This window comes from Plectropomus leopardus, chromosome 1, assembly GCF_026936395.1.
Source record: "Plectropomus leopardus strain MGB_pleo_1.0 chromosome 1, ASM2693639v1, whole genome shotgun sequence".
NCBI lineage: Eukaryota > Metazoa > Chordata > Actinopteri > Perciformes > Serranidae > Plectropomus > Plectropomus leopardus.
The window spans coordinates 958,618-980,640 of NC_142176.1; the positions used below are offsets into that span (position 1 = coordinate 958,618).

Sequence of the window (22,023 nt, forward strand, 5' to 3'; positions counted from 1 at the left end):
CCCAAATATTAGCAAGATATTTGTAAAAAATGTTACAAAAAAGTGAAATCAGCAGAAAAAAGAAAAGTACCACGAAAAGGAAATAACTTGAAAAATGATAAATAGGAAATACTGCAATAACTGCTGACTGCCTGATTTTGAAAGAAATAAAAAAAAAGTTTAAGCTTTTAAAGTTTGTAAAAGTTGTCAAATTGCAGCACAAGAGAAGCAAAGTGATGACCATCCAGCTTTCAAAGGGTTAAAGTGAGTTTCTCTGACCTTTGAGTCGAACGAGCTCGTTGTGACATTTCTTCCTCAGGTTCATCTCTCTCTTGTATTTCCGCAGCAGCTCCTGATTGGTGCTGCTCACGTCGCTGATCACCTGACAGATCTGACACACACACACACACACACACACACACACACACACACACACACACACACGATTAATAAAGCAATAATTCTGTGTTTTGGGGACTGAGGGTCGATGAGGGGACTGAGGGTCGATGAGGGGACTGATGCGCTCTCACCTCCTGCTTGGCCTCGCTGATGGCTTTATCCAGCATGAAGGGAAACTCCTGCACCTGCCGCTTCAGACAGTTATAGTCACAGGTGAGAGTCCGGAGCGCCGGCTGCAGGCTCAGCAGGTTCATACGCACCCCTGCAACACCACAACAACACACACTGTCAACACACACTGTCAACACGCGCACACACACACACACGGAGGACACTGACCCGCCAGGTTCTCGTGGACCGCCTTCATCTCGCTCTCGGCTCTGATGAACGCCTCCTCGATGACGCGGTTCTTCTCCTCCTCCAGGTTCTGCATCTCCACCTCCAGCTGACCCTGAGCTCGCTCCATCTCGCCCTCGTACACCAGGATCTGAGGGGGGACACGGAGGGTCAGTGAACCTCTCACATCGATCAGGGCCGAACATCGGCGCCGATCTGATCGTCGGAGGTAAATCTGCCTAAAACTCCTGCAGCCTGAGTCCAGCTTAGTCTAAAAGTCTAAAGAACTGTTGTTCATTCATGTGTGAAAACTTTGCAAGCATTTGCATTTTTTTGGGGGGGGGGGGATAAGGCTCTTTTTCCTAAGTGTCTCTTTTGCAATACTCATTTTGACCACAAGAGGCTGAAGCACACCGGCAGGGAACTTCTCGTTTCTCTCTGTTCCCTTAACACAACATGCATCTCTGATTATTCAGATTGTGATTGATGAGCACTTTCACGTTACATTAAAGGTTATGGTCATATTACAAAGAGTGTCCTGAGCAGGTGGACACGTTCACCTGCAGCACAGGTTGCCATGAACCCTTCACGCCAAAAACCAACATTTTCTCAAAGAAAATACGTCAGCAGGTGAAGGTGTGAACTTCTGCAGGAATAAACACGATACACACAAACGGCAGCTGCTATAATGCAGCTGGCATCACTGCAGGACACACACGTGAACACACAGGTGAACACGTGAACACACAGGTGAACACGTGAACACACAGGTGAACATAAACACACAGGTGAACACGTGAACACACAGGTGAACACAAACACACAGGTGAACACGTGAACACACAGGTGAACATAAACACACAGGTGAACACGCAGGTGAACACGCAGGTGAACATGTAAAGACGTAGGTAAATCTGAGCACAGGTGTACCAGGTTCAGGAGGAGGAGTTGAAAGAGGAAGGACACATTCACACGGCAGCTAAAAGAGACGCAAATGTTTATTCCAACTTTAAATTTTTCCAGCAGATTTCTTTTTTTCAGTTTATTTATTTATGATTAGTTTGAGTTTCACAAAAAAATGAATCCACCCGATTTAAAAAAGAGCTCGCTGATTTAATCTTTAACTCGATAACAAACGACTACAGCAGCTTATTTACTTTTTTCTGTCGCTGTGCAACACTAAAAAATATTTTAAAAAATGAATTTAAAAAAAATGAAACGAAAATAATAATTAAAAAATATCAATCAGTGAAAAAATCAATCAGTGAGTGAAAATGAAGATCTGGTCTTTAAACAGTGACTGTAGTGTGAACGCAGCCGTGCTGGTGATGAGGGGCACAACAGGGAGCACTGGGAGACTTTTACTGGGATCACCTCACAGAGTCTGACTGGCTCCAAAGCTTCCCAGTGAAACCAGTTTAGACCACATGTCCTCACATTTTTCCTGTTTCAACAGCAAATTCATTTCAAAAGTCTGGAAAAACAATAACTGAAGCCGACGGGAACTCACAGCTTAAATTTAGAGTTATATCAGTTTATTATAGGAGAAAAAATAAAAATATATACACTGATTAAATATTTTTAAAAATGAGGCAAGTTTTTACAGTTTATGATATTTTTAATTTAATTTGATTATATTTCATATAATATATATATGAATATATAAGATACAATATAAGAAAAAACTTCTTCCAAATCATTTCATCTCTTCTTTTCACATTAATTTACAGATTTACTCTGAATCAAATGTTTCATGAGCATGAGGCCGTTATTCGTCTGGTTGGATTAAATTACACGTTCCTAAAATCATGAGAACTTCTGACTTTACAGTTAAATTATTAAATGATCCCTGTACCTGACACATTTCTCTTTATCTCTCCTAAAATGCACATTTTTAAACATCTGAACAGCAGACAGAAATCTAACTTTTGCTGATGAATATTTTGTAATTTTCTGTTCAAACAAAAAAAATATTTTATTATTAATAATATTTTCTTAGAAGTTTAAAAATGACTTCTGTTTTCATCATTTTTTATTTTAACTTCAGTTATAAAACTGGTCTCTTTGGGTTAATTTCTCCTCAAATCTCGGAAAAGTATTTGGACCCGCACTGAGGCGCTGGAGCCGAATCGTTATTAAAAATTCTCCTAAAAAGGCGCTGAAACCTGAGCGCTGCATCTGCATGAATGATCTGTGGGGTTTTTGGCAGCTTTGGAGCCCCAGCGCTCAGAGGGTTAACGCCTCCTCGCTATCTGAATCTGCCAACCTTGGACAACCTGCGGACCACCTCGCTGTTGCCCCTGCCGACGGCCTTGGACAGGAGGGCGCACAGACGGCTGCGATCGGCGAGCAGCTGCAGCCGAGCGAGCAGAGAGGGAAGGGTTAAAGTGAAGAGAGGAAAGGGTTAAAGTGACCTCATCGTACTCCTCCACCCTGACCATCGGAGACAGACAGAGAGAGACGGAGACGGACAGACGGATGGATAGAGAGACCAAAAAACGGACAGACAGATGGAGACAGAGAGACGGACAGACAACCACAGCGACAGAGACAGAGACATACAAGCAGGTCCTTGTGTTACCTGTGTCCTCAGCTGGGCGCATGTCCTCTGGGACTCGTGCAGCTGCGTCTCCAGCTCCCGCAGCAGCTGCCTCTGCGCAGACAGCTGCTCCTGCAGGCCGGCGTTCTTCGTCTGCAGCTCGGCCAGCGCTCGCTGAGAGTCCGCCGACTCCACCTCCACCGTCTGTGTCACGTACTGAGGACAGAGAGCTGCCATTAGACATCGGGGGACTCAGCGGGACGCGCTGTCCGTCCACTGTCTCCTCACCTTAACTCTGGGGGGCGTGGCGGCCTGCCTGGCGAGCTCCTCCTCACACTCCTGCAGTCGGAGGCTGAGCTTGTGCTCGGCATCGCCCTGCCGCCGCTTCGACTCCTCCAGCTGCCTGCGGCCGTCCTCCAGCTGTCTCGTGGACTCGTCCAGCTGCAGACGGAGACTGTCCACCCGGGACGTCTTCTCCAGCAGCTCCCGCTCCAGCTCAGCCAGCCGCCGCTCCCTCTGCCGGGCCTGGCTCTCCCAGCGAGACACCTCCCTCCGCAGGGACTCGGCGTCCTGCAGGGGACAGACAGGAATCGTGTCTTCTACCTGAGGCAGCTGCAGACTCACACCTTTATTCAGTTAACCCTTTGACTCCTGGATCAACTTCAGTTTGCTCGTCTTTCACAAGTAGCCTCTTTAAATCTTTGAAACCTCAACAAAATGGTTCAATTTATTTCAAAAACATGGGAGGAGGGCAACGAGCAACTTCAGAAGAAATGACCTAAAAATAAAAAAACATTTCGAAAAAGGATATAGAATAATAATTCCCAGAGAGCTGTGTTTCAAATCATAATTATATAATTAAAATGTTTTTACAGAATTATTACAATTTTTAAGATTTTTTTTAAAGGTCATTTTAGCCTTTAGGCCTTTTTTATCTTTCATGTTTTTTTGTTTGTTGTTTTTTTTGTGCTAATTTTGGTGTAATTTTCTAGTACTTTTTACTTAATTCTTTTTTCAATCTACTAATTTCTTGCAACTTGCAGGACATCTCCTGCCAAGTAACTCTTTTACCATGTTTTTAACAGAAATCAAACACATTTGCTCAAAGCAAATTATTTGCTTAAATAATAGTAAAAAGCATTTGAATACAAAATTGATGCTGATCCAGGTTACAAAGGGTTAACTGTTTCAAATCTAAGAAAATAGGTTTGATTTGTTTCAAAAACATGGGAGCAGGGCAATGAGCAACGAAACAAGAAATAACCCCCCCCCAAAAAAAAAATAAATTAGTAAAACATACTAAAAATTACAAAAAAAATTTAAAAAAGAAGAAAAACAGAAAAACCAAAAGAGGACAAAAGGAAAATTACATTTAAAAATGCTAAAAAATTGAAATTTTCAATCTGTTCACTTCCTCTATACTTCTGCACATGTACGTATAAAATAAATATATACAGTATTAGTACTTGACCGTGAGGGCAGTGTGTACACCTGGCTGTGAGTATTATGGGATGTACCTGGCTGTGAGGGCAGTGGCTGCAGCTGCAGCTCTCTGCAGCGGCGTCCGAGCTCCTGCATGACTTCAGCTCCTGTTTCAGACGCTGGTTCTCCACCACCAGCAGCTCCAGCTGCTTCTCCAGGTCTGTCGCCCCCTGCAGGACACACACAAGCACGCACGCACACACACGCACGCACATGCACACACACACACACACACAGCTTTTCAGTTTGCAATTCATCACAAATAAAATTCAATCAAATTCAAAATAGTCAAACACATCCTTCATATTCCTCATTTTGTGCGTCACTTTTTCCATGAGGTGGAATGTCTATGCAGGAGCGGACTGTTGGACATATCTGTCGGACACGTCCGTGCAGGAGCGGACTGTTGGACATATCTGTCGGACATGTCCGCAGTGGATTGTGGACTGTAGTGTGCAGTAATTTGAAAAGTCTGTTTAAATGTGGGAGCTGTTAATTAATCATCAATAATCGGTCTAATGATCTATGATGATAATTGTGTATTGACTGTTTACTTGTTTGTCTGTTTTTTATACACTATTCTTTTGTTTTTTGTGCACTACCGTTTTGTTGCTCTGAACTATTCTTGAATTTTTCTTACGCACTATTTTTTTGTTTTAAGCCTCTCGGAGGCTTGAAGACGCCGGCAGCAGCGTCCATGTTGTCCAGCAACAGCGTTCTCATGATTTTAAACGCAGAGCACATCGTGTACACGGCCTCTGTTGCAACCATGTGCTCACGTGTTTCATTTGAGGGCAGCGTGTGTGTGTGTGTGTGTGTGTGTGTGTGTGTGTGTGTGTGTGTGTGTGTGTGTGTTTTCCCAGGGTTCCTCAGGAATGTGGTCCAGCAGAGTCTCACCAGCTCAGAGCGAAGTCTCTCCACCTCCTGAGTCTGATCCACCAGCTTCTTCTCCAGCTCCTCCACCTGCACACACACACGTCACGCTGCGATTGAAATGATGCGACACGGCAGTGCTGCAGAACAGTTTTTACCAAATCTTTAAATCTGTGTGCAGAAATCAAAATGTGCAACGTTTTATGCTCGTGTTCTCTGATTTCGGTCGGTTTGAGGAATGTGGATGTCTGACGCAGCGAAGCTCAAACACGTCACAGCACGCGCAGATTCACGCGTCAGAAAGCTGCAGAACAAACGGACATCTTTATTTCAATAAAACTAAACCTGTCAAAGAGGTTTCACATGTGATCATTTCAGTCTGACAGCTGACACATCGCTGCCGCCACCCATCTGAACTCTCGCAGGCTTCACGCTGATTTAACTCTTTGTTGGCTTTACTGATGTGTGTTTAGCACTGATATTATTTTACAAATATTTATTGTCATGTCGAGCAGAGTTACAACAGAGGTGATCGTCACAGACGTGCTCCTGGTTCACACGTTTGGTCATAAATATGGTGAAATATTCATTAATTAACTATCAGACTATTACACTGCAAAGACTTTAATATAGTTTGGAATTCATGATGTAGGCTGTTAACCCTTTGAAACCTGAGCAATCAGTGAGAAATACTTTTTTTTAAATTACAAGAAAAATAGGTACAAATTTACACAAAAAAAAGAAACTAAAAAAGAGAGAGAATGACCTGGAAAAAGTATAATGATAATTTATCAAATAATGATAAATTTTCTTTTTTTGTTTTTCTCATCAGCAGGTTTTTCATTTAATTACCTGCTAACGACCTAATAATCTTCTTTTAACTACAACAAACTGCTAATTCTGCTAATTCCTGCTAGTGACTGAAAACCAACTGAGGATGTGGAACTAGTTCAACTGTCTGTTCAACCAGAGAAAAAAAAAAAGGAAAAGCTGTTTGGTCACTGAGTGGAATCCAGTTAAAAACTGACTTTCAGGTGCAGAATCTGCACAAAACTTAAAATAACTTGACGCTGCAGATTAGTCCAAAGTCGTCACACACTCGGCTTTAAAACCGGACGGCTGAGCTCTGACTGACGCTTTAACAGCACTGATTCTCTGACGGGATTTCAAACTGGGAGGAGGGAGAAGCGAGAGTTACGGGTGTCAGCAGCTGTACAGCTGTGATGTGTTTGCTCTTATTTAAGGACATACGGCGGCAGAGAGCATGGGAAGATGGGAAATCTGTCATAAATAATGAGTAAATAAGAGACGAACCTGTGTGCGCAGCCGAGTAACGAGCTGCTCTTCTTCTGGACAGCTGAGACGATCTGAAGGTTGTTCACCTGCCTGCAACAACCTCACACCTACACACACACACACACACACACACACACACACACACACACACACACACACACACATTAATATCAACAGTTGTGAGTCAGATTTTGATCAAAATCACGATGAAAATAGACTAGAGAAAAGTAAGAATAGTCTGTTCAAAGTTTTCTGAACTGATCAGGACTATCAGTCTATAACCTCTGTAACATCTCTAACCTCTGAAACATCTCTGACCTCTGTAACATCTATAACCTCTTTAACATCTATAACCTCTGCAACATCTCTAACCTCTGTAACATCTATAACCTCTTTAACATCTATAATCTCTGTAACATCTATAACCTCTGTAACATCTATAACCTCTGAAACATCTCTAACCTCTGTAACATCTATAACCTCTGTAACATCTATAACCTGTAACATCTCTAACCTCTGTAACATCTCTAACCTCTGTAACATCTCTGACCTCTGTAACATCTCTAACCTCTGTAACATCTATAACCTGTAACATCTCTGACCTCTGTAACATCTATAACCTCTGTAACATCTATAACCTCTGTAACATCTATAACCTGTAACATATCTGACCTCTGTAACATCTCTGACCTCTGTAACATCTCTAACCTCTGTAACATCTATAACCTGTAACATCTCTGACCTCTGTAACATCTATAACCTCTGTAACATCTCTAACTTCTGTAACATCTCTAACCTCTGAAACATCTCTAACCTCTGTAACATATCTGACCTCTGTAACATCTATAACCTCTGTAACATCTATAACCTCTGTAACATCTCTGACCTCTGTAACATCTATAACCTCTGTAACATCTATAACCTGTAACATCTCTAACCTCTGTAACATCTGACCTCTGTAACATCTCTAACCTCTGTAACATCTATAACCTGTAACATCTCTAACCTCTGTAACATCTCTAACCTCTGAAACATCTCTAACCTCTGTAACATCTCTAACCTCTGTAACATCTCTAACCTCTGTAACATCTCTGACCTCTCTAACATCTCTAACCTCTGTAACATCTCTGACCTCTGTAACATCTCTAAGCTCTGTAACATCTCTGACCTCTGTAACATCTATAACCTCTGTAGCATCTATAACCTGTAACATCTCTGACCTCTGTAACATCTCTAACCTCTGTAACATCTCTAACCTCTGTAACATCTCTAACCTCTGAAACATCTATAACCTCTGTAACATCTCTAACCTCTGTAACATCTCTGACCTCTGTAACATCTATAACCTCTGTAACATCTATAACCTGTAACATCTCTAACCTCTGTAACATCTCTGACCTCTGTAACATCTCTAACCTCTGTAACATCTATAACCTGTAACATCTCTAACCTCTGTAACATCTCTAACCTCTGAAACATCTCTAACCTCTAACATCTCTAACCTCTGTAACATCTCTGACCTCTGTAACATCTCTAACCTCTGTACCATCTATAACCTGTAACATCTCTAACCTCTGTAACATCCCTAACCTCTGAAACATCTCTAACCTCTGTAACATCTCTAACCTCTGTAACATCTCTGACCTCTCTAACATCTCTAACCTCTGTAACATCTCTAACCTCTGTAACATCTCTAACCTCTGTAACATCTCTAACCTCTGTAACATCTCTGACCTCTCTAACATCTATAACCTCTGTAACATCTCTGACCTCTGTAACATCCCTAACCTCTGTACCACCTATAACCTGGAACATCTCTAACCTCTGTAACATCTCTAACCTCTGAAACACCTCTAACCTCTGTAACATCTATAACCTCTGTAACATCTATAACCTCTGTAACATCTCTAACCTCTGTAACATCTATAACCTGTAACATCTCTAACCTCTGTAACATCTCTGACCTCTGTAACATCTCTAACCTCTGTACCATCTATAACCTCTGAAACATCTCTAACCTCTGTAACATCTCTAACCTCTGTAACATCTATAACCTCTGAAACATCTCTTACCTCTGTAACATCTCTGACCTCTGTAACATCTCTGACCTCTGTAACATCTCTGACCTCTGTAACATCTCTAACCTCTGAAACATCTCTAACCTCTGTAACATCTCTAACCTCTGTAACATCTCTGACCTCTGTAACATCTCTGACCTCTGTAACATCTATAACCTCTGTAACATCTATAACCTCTGTAACACCTCTAACCTCTGAAACATCTCTAACCTCTGTAACATCTCTGACCTCTGTAACATCTCTGACCTCTGTAACATCTCTGACCTCTGTAACATCTCTTACCTCTGTAACATCTCTGACCTCTGTAACATCTATAACCTCTGTAACATCTCTAACCTCTGTAACATCTCTGACCTCTGTAACATCTATAACCTGTAACATCTCTAACCTCTGTAACATCTATAACCTGTAACATCTCTAACCTCTGTAACATCTCTAACCTCTGTAACATCTCTAACCTCTGTAACATCTCTAACCTCTGTAACATCTCTGACCTCTAACATCTATAACCTGTAACATCTCTAACCTCTGTAACATCTATAACCTCTGTAACATCTATAACCTGTAACATCTCTAACGTCTGTAACATCTCTAACCTCTGTAACATCTCTGACCTCTGTAACATCTATAACCTCTGAAACATCTCTAACCTCTGTAACATCTCTTACCTCTGTAACATCTCTGACCTCTGTAACATCTATAACCTGTAACATCTCTAACCTCTGTAACATCTATAACCTGTAACATCTCTAACCTCTGTAACATCTATAACCTCTGAAACATCTCTAACCTCTGTAACATCTCTTACCTCTGTAACATCTCTGACCTCTGTAACATCTCTAACCTCTGTAACATCTATAACCTCTGTAACATCTATAACCTGTAACATCTCTAACGTCTGTATGGTTGGCTGTGTTCTAACCGCTGGGCGGAGCCGACTCCTCGTGCGGCGTCTGAACTCCAGCGATACACGTCTTGTCGCTGTGCTGCTGCAGCTGCTGGAGCAGCAGGCGGCGAGTGACTTCTTCAGAGCGAAGACGAGCCTGAAACTCGCACACTTTGTCCTGTAGAGTCTGAACAGAGAGACACGAAGAGATGAGCTTCAGATATTCTGATCTGTTAAACTAAAGGAGCTGATTCTACGAGCAGGAAGCTGCAGAGGACATCAAACACATCTATGTCTGAGGACAGAGGAGGACAGAGGAGGACAGAGGGACAAAAGGAGTGAAAGCAGCTGAAACTACGAGACAGCCGGAGGCAGAATGAAGGTTTTTACGTTGGCGGCGGTCCACCAGCAGGACCAGGTGACCCTCTGCAGACGGAGGACAGCGTGGAAACATGGAGGACAGCACAGTGAGACAGGAGGACGTATGATGAGACACATGGGGTCAAGATGAGAGTGAAAGTCTCTTTGAAACCTGGATCCACATCACTTTTCTTGTGCTGAATTTGAAGTTTTACTTTCACAGGGATTTAAACCTTTGAACCTGAGCACATCGGTTTCTTTTGCAAGATATTTACAGATTTTTTTATTTTCTGTTTTCCTTTTTTTAAATACTAATTTTCATGTAATTTTCTTGTACTTTTTTAATAATGTCTTGCTAATTTTTGGGTCATTTCTTCTTTCATTAATCACTGTCTTCTTCCCATGTTTTTGAAAGAAATAAAGTCACTGTGCTCAGCTTTCAAAGGGTTAATTTACATTAAATGTTCTGTTATAAAGTTCAGCGAGTGAGCTGCAGCAGAGTGTGTGTGTGTGTGTGTGTGTGTGTGTGTGTGTGTGTGTGTGTGTGTGTGTGTGTGAAACATGCATAGTTTTTCAAACATCACAGCAGATCATCAGTGATGTCACAGATGTGACGAGCAGGTTGACAGGAAGTGTCCCCGAGGTGTCAACACGCAGTTAACGCTGATGTCAGCGGTGAGTCAGCAGTCTGTTACTGCGCGCACAAACACACACATGCACACACGCACGCACGCACACACACACACACACACACACACACACACACACACACAGTTACCTGGATGAGCAGCTGCTGGCTGGGTGCGTTTGATTCGGTCAGCTCGGCGGTCAGAGGGGGGCGCTGTGAGAAGGCGGCGGTGGGCAGAGACAGGAAGGAGCCGTCGTCTTCACCATCACTCATCAGGAAGTCCACTGAGCTCGCTGCGGACAGACGGGACGGACAGACGGTCAGACAGTGAAGGATCTACAGACAAACGCTGAATTCTTCTTCTGATCATTAAAATCCATCGACAGCTGTCACACGTCATCACTTTCGGTCGAGTTTTTGGACGGCGGACACATTCAGACGAGAACTACAAACAGAAAAGTCTTTTCTTTGTGCTTTTAAAAAAATCCTCGTGTACACGGATCCACAAAAACAACCGAAAACGCTGCAGTCTGCGCGCCAGGCCAGCAGCTGGCAGTGTAACTGTGTAATGACACACCACAGAAGAAGACCAGGCGCCTGCATGAAGGCGTTCCTCTACAGAGCGCCGAGTATAAACACACAAAGAAGACGACAGCGTTAATAAGCTCAGCAGAGTCAGCGGCACGAACAGCTACAAATATTTTGGTTTCTTTCTTTTTTCTTTATTTTATAAGAAACATGCCTCCCAAACCTGCAGACCCGCCAAAATAAAAATAACCAAAATAACACCATCACAGCCAGAAACTGTAAAAACAGAAATGATCCCTCGACTTTCACACTTCCAACAGTCCTTAAACACATCACGAGGGACGAACACTTTGTGCATTTTCATTTCCAAAAATGCATGAAAAAAACATTGGTATTAGTGGTGCTTCCAGTGAGAAAGTTATTCTGAAGTTATTTTGTCCCAAAGTCCCAAAACTGAGAGTGACGTGCTTCAGGAGCCACGCTGAGAAAAACTGCAGGAAAAAACCAGTTCACTCACGGTGGGACTGCTGGTTTGACTGGAACAGGAGCCTGAACTCCACAGACCTCCTGATGCCTGTGTGTGTGTGTGTGTGTGTGTGTGTGTGTGTGTGTGTGTGTGTGTGTGTGTGTGTGTGTGTGTGTGTGTGCGAGCAAACGTAACTCTCTTGAGGAGAAAAGAATGAACAGAATGAAAAGTGTAAGCAGATCACAAAGTGATCCCAGATTATTGAGGTCAATGAACAAAAAACAAGAAACAACCTCAAACTGTTTCTCCTCCCCAAACCTGCACTCCTCCTCAGCTCCATGGAAACCAGTCCGACCAGATAACAGCTGATAACAACCCTGACACATTAACCTGCTGCTGCTGCGTGTGGGTGTGTGTGTGTGGTCTCAAGTTTTGTACAAGGCCTCAAATCTTATCAACCCGAGAACAATCTGCACTCTGTGAGAAAAATCTGAGTATTAAACAGACTTAACTCACTCACACACACACACACACACACACACACACACACACACACACACACACACACACAGACAGAGTCAGACAACAGAATTACACACACACACACACACACACTTTGCAGGAGAAAACGCTGCGTGTTTGTTTTTTCTGTGGACTCAGATTAAACACTGACACCACCTTTTTTCTCCGTTTTCCATTTTAAAAATCTGGTCCACAGAAGCATTACCATAAAAAAATCTCAGCTGAAACAAAAACACAAAAATGCAACTGAAGCGCCTGAAAAATACGTCAGACCACCCGGCGACCGGCGGAGGCCTCAGAGTCAGAGGTGATGTGACGGATTACGTAAGCGTGACCTCTGGAGGTCATCAGGACGCCTGTGCACCTCAGCGTGGTGAAGTTACTGTTACTGTGGGAGCTGAGCCGAAAACTCACTGAATCCACTCAAATACACAATCTGGACTACATTTAGGACACGTGCATGAACACACACACAATTATCAAAAAAAGAAGAACAAAAAGAGACTAAAATGCAGCAAACAGTCCTTAAAGGGTTAAAGTAAACTTAACGAGTTACAGTTATCGACCTGATTTATGTGAGATTTTTATCTTTTATGGCCAAAATAAAAACAGACAGTGGTGTCAGCCTGTGCAGCAGATCGTGTTAAACATCATATTGATGGCGGACCTCGAAATCAAATCTAAGTCATATCGTGACAGACGATATGACATCAGCGGATATCGAATCCTTCGTCCAAAGAATCGATATAGTATCGTATCGAGTGAAACGTTAGCAGCTTAGAGCAACTTTATTTTGGTCACGTCTTTATGAAATGTTGCCTCGTTTGTGTCTCTCACTCACACACACACACACACACACACACACACACACACACACACACACACACACCTCCGTTTTATTTTGTTTGATTCTTATTGGTGGTTGATTGATTAATTGGTGAATTCATTTTTATTGTCATTGATTAGTATTGTTAATGTCGTATTTTTGTTTTACCATTAAAATGATAATTTATTGATTTTTATTGTATTGATTACTTTTATTACCATAAAGTTTTATCACAGTTTTGGGTTTTTTGTTGTCTCAGTTAAGAGGATCCTCATAATAAACTATTAACAGCACGTCAACACTGAAAATCCGGTTTCTGAACATCTTCCGCCTGGACAGACGTCATCGAACCGTTTTCAGTGACCTCAAACACACTTTGTATTTGGACGAAAAGCTTAAACTCACATTTAAAATAAAACTACCCGTCTGTGTGAAGCGGGTCTAAAAGTTTTGCGGCTGAAGCTTCTTCATGCCGACTCTTCATCAGTTCCTCTCTGTTCATTCACTCGTCTGAGCCGTTTATCAGACTGATCAAACACAATGAAGACGTCACTTTGGACCAAAACAATCAATATCTATCAGAGCCAATCACCGTGACTGCTGATTTCTTCTGTGGTCAAAAATCTCCTGATTGAGCTGAAGTTGTCGACCGCGTGAAACTCTGAACTGCACCGTTTCAAAATGATTTTTAATGCGCTTAAAGCCGACTCTGACATGTTTATTCATGACCTGATGAGTCAATAATCTGAACGTGTTTACAGCGTTGATGTTTTTAACTGTGGAGACGACAGAGTTAAATCGTCTGCAGCTGACAGCAGAACCTTTAAATTAAAGTTATTAAAAGATGTTCTGTCCCTGATCATTAAACTGGAGTCACTAAAAATGTGTGAAATGTTATTTTGGGGGTTTTCTTTGTTTTTTCTTCCTTTTTGTTTGCTGTTTTTAAGTTGGGGGACACTTTTTTTTATTCATCTGGATTTTACGCAGTTTTTATTGTGTGCAAATAAACTAATAAAATAACAAATAAGTAAATAAAATAAGGCTCTAGACGTGAGTTATCTGAATAAAGTGGGAATTAAATCTCATGTTGTGAAAAAAAATCTTCTAAAAAAAAAAAAAAAAAAAACTTCAGTTTTTGTGAATCCAGCAAATTAACTATTTATAATCCAATATATCCTTTTTTTCAGCTGCTATACATGAAATGCAGCTGAAAACAAATATAGAAATAAATATTTTTTTTTTTTATATAAAAATAAAATAAAATAAAATAAAATAATTACACAGCACATGGATACCATAAGTCTGGAAATAAGTTGCAGACCGGCCAGAGGTGGAAAACAAATAAAGAAATATAAATATAAAAGAAATATTAAAAGACAAAAGTAAAAACAATAAAAGCCCATAAAAAAAAGTTTATAAGAAATATCAACCTTTTTATGCAATAAAAATAAATAGACGGGGGAATTAATTAAGAGCCAGAGAAACGTGTCTTGAGCTGCTTCTTAAAGCAGAATAATTTGTAAAAACTCGTTAATTCATTACGGATAAATCTGCTGAATATTTACTGATATAAGATACTGATGGACTGAATTTCTTCCTGCTGTTCAACAATCGATTGCACGTTTTCTCTGGATTAACTAAATCGGCCACGGGTCACTGAGCGCTCTGCGCCTGCAGGCTGTGTGTGTGTGTCCACCAAAGTGTGTGTTTTTGTCTCGAGGTCGGTGTATTTTGTTAATTCTTTGTGTATTTACTCTGATACAAACAGCAGCGCGGCGAGGAGCGTTAATTCTGCACTGAGAGCTGCATGTTTGACGCATTTTCGTAGATGTCAGGAGTTGAAAAATATCATATTTCGGAAACATTAATATGGCAGCTGGTTGAGAAATGATTCTTCATGGAAAACGGCGAATAAAACGAAGAATAAAAGAAAAAACAAAAGCGTGAGCGGAAACAGAAACTCTCTGTGAGTCTGACAAAAGCTCCAGTGTTGTTGTGAACCTGATCTGACGCCTCCTGAGACTCTCACTGTAAAACGATCAGCTGAGAAAAACACACACACACACACACACACACACACACACACTCAACAAACACACACACAAATAAATAAACAAATAAACAAACGCGACGTGATCTGCTCACCTGTTTGTGTCTCACACACTCAGGTTTCCTCTGCTGCCTTTCGCTGCTGAACTCCATTCATCACTGACAGGTATGACTCACCTCTCCTCCCTCAGCGCGCACGCGCGCACACGCACACGCACACACACACTCTCTGTCATGCCAAAAATGCAGCCACGCTGGTGTTTGTGGCCCCGCCTCCTCTGCGACAGACGTCTGACTCACCGTCCAATGAGATGTCTTTCTTCCAGAGCTCCTGCAGGCAGGGGGCGTGGCCGAGGTCCCAGGTCTTTCGTGTGCTGAACATGACCGCCGGGCTGAGCAGAGCGCTGGACCGCTGGACCGGCTATACACACACACACACACACACACACACACACACAGGAAGACAAAGAATTACACCTGTGGTTTTCAGAATAAAACTGAGATCATTTAAAACAGCTCTGTCGAGGTTCCGTTTTTCGCAGCAGCGGCTCCAGAGAGAATAATAAACTAATAATAAACTAATAATAAACCAATAATAAACTAATAAACGTTATTTCTGTAACAGCAACAGATAAACAACAATAAAACAAAGCGCAAACAGCACAGTCATCATTAATTAATACTAATTAATAGTGGGAAAAATGCATACAAGAAACGCAGTGTTCGCGGCGGGATGATTAAACCTTGCAGCGGGATGATTAAACCTTGCAGCGGGATGATTAAACCTTGCAGCGGGATGATTAAACCTTGCAGCGTCCACAGATTAAATGTTCATGAAGCTTTTCGAAAACAGAAAGTGATTTAAAGGAAGATAACGGAGTCACAGTTTGGGGGCTGACGCTCCGGCACACAGAGGGTCAATAAATCCTGCCGGTAATGTGCTGAGACGGATCATTAAAATGGTTAAATCAATAACTCACAGTAAACAGTGTAAACGCAGAGGTGGAGAAACCGATTCAGACTGTTTTTACTGGACACGGTCTGCTCTTAACTGCGCTATCATTTCTGAAAGTCCGGTAACTCTGAGCCCGTTTGTCCGAAGCTTCGGTTTTCTCGGTGAGAGCTGGCATCAGCGTCAGCTGGGAATTCAGGTGTTTTTACGGGACGCTGATCAATAAATCCGTGGCGACAGATCCGATATCGGATGTTTTTCGTCCATATTTTAATCATATTTCGGTGATAAAAGTACGTTAGCATCGATGCTAAACGCCATATTGGTTTCCCATAGTTCCTTTGGAGAGGTCAGAGGTTTGTTTATTATTGTCCACCAATCAGAGGACGATACGAGGCTTTGTATCCGCTTACGTAGGCATACGTCATCTGGAGCAAACTGCACTGTGATTGGTCGAATCCTGAATCTATCGATCTGTGTTATTGGTAAAATCTCCTGCATTAGAATAAACGCTGGTAGCCCCAACAACAACAACAACAACAACAACAACAACAACAACAACAACAACAACAATAATAATAATAACAACAATAACATAATAATAATAATAATAATAATAATGACAATAATAATAATAATAATAATACTAAGGCAGAATGCAGGCAGGAGAATCAGGGCCCTCTCTGAAGTGTCGGGACTGATGTGGCCCTCTGCAGCAGCTGCTTTGCAGAATCGCACAGATAATGGCATACACGAACTGCAAAAAAACAAGTGACTTTTGTGTCTATTTTTTGAACTATAATTACAGTGTTAATTTTTTTTACTTTCTGATTCCCAACATTTGGGAAAGGTTTTCTACAACAAAAAAGCTTGTGCATAATAAAACCTCCATAACACTCACTTCACAGATCCTGAAACTACACCTCCTATATGTTGAATCGGAAATCATTTTGCATTGAGAATCAATTCTGAATCGAATTGTGGCGACAAGAATCGAAATCGAATCGAATCGTGTGATACTGAAAGATTCACACCCCTATGTAAACCTGCTGGCACAGGAGTGATGGGATCACACTTTTTAGTGCCTGTTAATATTCAGGCAGCAGCCTCCTGATATAACAATAAAATAAAATAAAATTGCTGTCAACATCTCAACATGCATCGCACTGTTTTTTTTAGAAAAGCTGCCGTGAAATCAGACATTTCAGGCCACAACAATCCCCAAAAACAGCCCATGAAATCTTGGAGGAGCTGGTTAAAAAAGTGTTTTAATGCTGAATATAAATAAGTAAAACGTCCGTCTCTGCAGCAGAAAGATGAAAATACTTTGGAAATGTGCCTCATGAGCATTGAAAACAGAGAAGAGGTACAAAACCCACAACTACCAGAATGCACTGCATCGCGCCAATAACCGCTCCTGCCGATGGGTTACGTCATACAAACTCTTAAATCGATGTGGTGGCGCCCGGCTGGTGACAAACGATCTTGTGTAACAGCGAGTGTCATACGCACACGTTACAAATGCATCAGCGACATGTCACACAGGTAGAATTAATGCTCTGAAATGCAGTTTTTATAAAATCAGTGTCTCCTGACCCGTCTGTCCTCGTCCCGCTCCTCGTCCCGTCTAACCTGCGGGCTCCACCAATCAGACGGCAGCCTCTGACCTGACCCTGTTCCTTCATGTCTCACCAGTCCATGTCCGCAGCGAGCTCTCCTCTCTGCCGGCTGGACGCCGCGCTCTCTGTCCAGCCAGCTCTTGTTGATGAGCGTTCCCACCCAGCCCAGCATGCCGCCGCTCCGCTCACATCCTCCACACGCCAAACTGGTCCCAGTCTGCCATTCACACACAACCAGTGACCTGCTGCAGAGCTAACCTAGATCCACCTGGACTCAGTAATCTGTTAATCCTCGCAGCAGATGGCCTCTTTAACCCCCGACTGACCGCAGCCGCGCAGCGACTGTCCTGCTTTACTATCACACTAAGAGGTTAACGAATGATTGCGACTCTCACTCTCTCGTTCACCTGTAAGAGGCCACTTAATAAGGTACACCTGGAACACCTGATCCAGAACAGCAGCGCAGTATGGAAGCTCTGAGAGGCCAAGAGAGAAAAAAAAGATAATCTACTTTCTAAATCCAATCTAAAGTGTTTTCTCTTCTGAGCTTAAAATCAGGAGGAAAAAGATTTTGCAGGATAAACACATTTTTTTTCTCAGGGTGATTTTCTAAATGTTTGTTGTTGTAGTTCTCATTTCATCCACCAGAGGCTGAAATGAACCACTACTTCATGCTGAAAATAGGACTAGAAGCTGTTTTCTTCCACCTCAGTGTTCAGCCATAAATGACACTTTCACTGAGATTTAAATGTTCAGAGAGGCATTAGTTTGACTTCAGGGTTTTATACGTGGCTAGGGACTAGAGCTGTACCCGACTGAATCGGCGAATCAAATCAGATTCAGACGTTACATATGAATATTCAACAATTCTGGGTTGTTGGGGTCCAGCTGGAGGTCCAGCGTGACAGCAGCATCCACTTAACATAATAAACAAGCTTATGTGCTAACAGGTCTTAAGAGCAAAACAACATTTTTTGATGACACGAGACCTCAAACACGAGTCAGAGACTGTGTCATAAAAAGCTGCTGTGAGCTACAGATTCAACATTTCTAAGAAGAAGAAAGAAAACGTCTCAGAGCCTCACAGTGCGGAGTGTCTCCTCCTCTGTGCCGCTGCATCACATCAGCTGCAGCTTGTATCATTAAAGTCAAGAGCGCCCACTCCACAGCAAAATCTGGGGACCAAAACATCTCCCCAGAAGTACAAAAAACCCCAAAAAAGACTGCTCGACCTGAAGGAACCGCAGTAGCTTGAGGGGTCTCTGACTGATGATTTGAAACTTTAAAGGGGCACCCCTCCACAAAACATCCACCACCACATATTGGTTTTCCATTATTGGAGTTGGTCTGTTTATCAGGAGCTGTTAGAATACATCAACTGTTCAGTTATTGACTGCATCAAACTGTCGGATTGCAGGGTGTACTCTGGGCACAGACGGAGCAGCAGAACACCAGACGCAGCGAAACTGAACTGTTTATTCTGCAGCAGCTGCTCCTCTCATCCATCCATCTGATCTCATCACATCGACTGAAAAAAGACTCACGGAGAGCTCTGTGCTGCGTTCAGGGACCCACAAAAACATCGGAATTTGTAGAGGGGACACAGAATAATTTAAAAAAAGGGACACACAAGCTCGAAGAAAAAGGCGTTTTTCAGCTACCGCCACACATGGATTCTGGAATTGCTGACATCCCCAACTGCAACTAATAATTATTTCATTACTGATTTTCTTTATTTTTAAAATCAAGTGTTTGCCATCACAGACTAGGAAACCTAAAAACAAAGAGTATATAAATGTATAAGCGTGCGTCCTCTGAGTCCAAACATCCAGCAGGATTTCACAACCAACGATTTATTCTCACAACGACGTTCCTTTGATGGTTAAAACCTCCGGGATAAGAAGGTATTACACACACACACACACACACACACACACGATGCATTGTGAGTGCAGATTAAAGCTTAAAGTATGGAGTAAGATGCAGGCAGCCACACATACACACACACACACACACACACAGAGCAGTGTATGACAGTGTTATTAATGTTGACAGCTGCTGACACATTTCTCCCTGCAGACTGTCCACACTGCAGAACTCAGAGTAACCTCTCTCTCTCTCACTCTCACACACACACAGACACACACACACACACACAGACACACACACACACACACACAGACACACACACACGTTCTCAGTTTGTTTAACCTCTGTCTTCAGCTCGATTTGATTTTTGCAGGAACTGAGGAACGATTAGTTTCTTGGAGCCGGCAGACAACTGATTTCTGTACCATCTGCTGCCGTCTGACACTGTCTGACACCTTCACTTCACACACACTCACACACACACACACACACACACACACACAGACAGACTCTAGATCAGTGTGAACACACACACATAAAAGTTTTTTTTTGTTTACTGGTAAAAACTAAACACTCAGTTCTGTAGAGTCACATGACTCCCCCCTGTGGTGAACAGCTCATATTACCATGTGACTGCACACAAGCACACGCACGCACGCACGCACGCACGCACGCACACAAACATGCATGTGCGCATCAGATCTTCATACTAAATTAATAAAATATGAATGTAGTTTGGTGTTCTGCAGAAAACATTGTGTTGAAATCTCCTTTTAAAAAAATAACATTTATTGTCAGCCGTGGGAGGAACTTTCACTTTGTAAAACCTCAGGGAACTATTTTTATTTGTTGATTTTTTTTATTTAAGTTTTTACTGAACTTTCTTTGCTGTATTTGGTGTTGAAAGTTTCCAGTTTTGTGTTGTTGAGTTTATTTTAATTCTAAATATTGACAGAACAATTTTCATTTTTATTTTAAATGCATATCGGTTCCAAATATTCTTTATCTGTTTCATAAACTACTAATATACATTTATTTATTTATCTTTTTTCTAAACTACATTTAGAAATAAATGACTAACAAATCTACCTTGTACCTTAATAATCTGTATCGGACCTGAAAACCAAACCGAACCCTATGAAGGACATTTAAAAATATTGCATTATATATCATGTAATGCGACGTGGCATTAAAATATCATGATAATGTTTTAAAGTCATATCACACGGCCCTAAACGACGGGCCCCCATGTTGTACTTTTATGATTATTATTGGATGATTATTAATTTTCATGTTCACATGAGCAGGTATGTAGAGTTTGTTTAATTCAGCTGCAACAGTCTGATGATCCCGAAGGTGTTTCTTTAATTATTAAAAACGAGGAGCATTTTATCTATGAATTTCTTTGTCAACCATATTGGTTTGTAAGAATTTATTTATTTTATTTAATTTAGAAAAATGCTAAAAAAAAATTAAAAATCAACATTTAAACTGGATTATATTGAAAAATATTTAGTCACAATTTTACAACACTGATATGAAACCTGCAGCACATCCTCTCCTGCAGACACTAAGATCTCCTCCTCCTCCTCCTCCTCCTCCTCCTCCTCCTCAAAACTGGGTCAAATCATCTCTCTCTGTTTTTATTCAGTCTCCATGTGTTCAGAGTCAAACCCTGCCTGCTCTGCGCACACACACACACACACACACACACACACACACACACACATCACAGATCCTAAATAGAGTGTTTTTTTTCTCTCCTATCTGGAAAATAAGATCAACGACCAGCCGATGCAGAGATCGTCCAGGTGTGAATGAAATCCTAAAATAATTGCCGGCTCAGACATTTGGCGTTTATGTTATTTTAAAGAAGCGGTCTGAGGTTTGATCAGCAGCTTCTTTGTGTCTCATCAGTGAAAACAGGAGACATGTTGAGGTCTGTTCACTGAACGATGAGCTGCAGCAGCAGATAACCGCACAATCAAACCATGCTGATATTGATTTGATTTAATTTTTTTAAAACTAGATTTTTTACCAAAAATTTGCAAAATTATTATTTTTTTTAAACTTGAGCCTCCAGTCTGAAGCAATAACTAAAAATGTTTAAATATTTAAATCTCCCTTTAAACTTCTGTGAAAACACAAAATGATGAAATGAACTACAAATAAAGTAGCTGCCATAGTTACATAAAAACTACTGTTATAATAAAGTTGAATAAAATACTGATGTCTAGTTAAAAGTATTAAGTATTGTTATAGTAAAGGTAAATAAAGGAGATTTTGTTATAACTGAATAAACAGTTTGGGGATTTTTTTGTTTTTAATTTTCGGTC

At 41.5% G+C, this 22,023-nt stretch overlaps 1 protein-coding gene across 12 annotated transcripts in view; it reads right to left on the reverse strand.

Moving 5' to 3' along the window:
- kifc3 (kinesin family member C3) overlaps positions 1–22,023 on the reverse strand; it is a 67,307-nt gene that overhangs the window by 12,438 nt on the left and 32,846 nt on the right. For 5 of the 12 annotated variants that reach the window (XM_088075546.1, XM_088075287.1, XM_088075321.1 and 2 more), the window contains exons 2-14: positions 15,548–15,668; positions 11,007–11,149; positions 10,259–10,294; positions 9,905–10,055; positions 6,923–7,011; positions 5,633–5,698; positions 4,771–4,905; positions 3,542–3,823; positions 3,296–3,469; positions 2,981–3,067; positions 718–865; positions 510–640; positions 259–370 (exon numbers count right to left, since the gene is read on the reverse strand). In XM_088075546.1, coding sequence (XP_087931672.1) covers positions 259–370; positions 510–640; positions 718–865; positions 2,981–3,067; positions 3,296–3,469; positions 3,542–3,823; positions 4,771–4,905; positions 5,633–5,698; positions 6,923–7,011; positions 9,905–10,055; positions 10,259–10,294; positions 11,007–11,149; positions 15,548–15,629 — 1,636 coding nt within the window. In that variant the 5' untranslated portion in view covers positions 15,630–15,668. Of the gene's footprint in view, positions 1–258; positions 371–509; positions 641–717; positions 866–2,980; positions 3,068–3,295; positions 3,470–3,541; positions 3,824–4,770; positions 4,906–5,632; positions 5,699–6,922; positions 7,012–9,904; positions 10,056–10,258; positions 10,295–11,006; positions 11,150–15,343; positions 15,462–15,547; positions 15,669–17,891; positions 18,053–22,023 lie in introns of those variants that run through there. The other 7 variants (XM_088075408.1, XM_088075432.1, XM_088075512.1 and 4 more) reach the window with 6 other exon arrangements.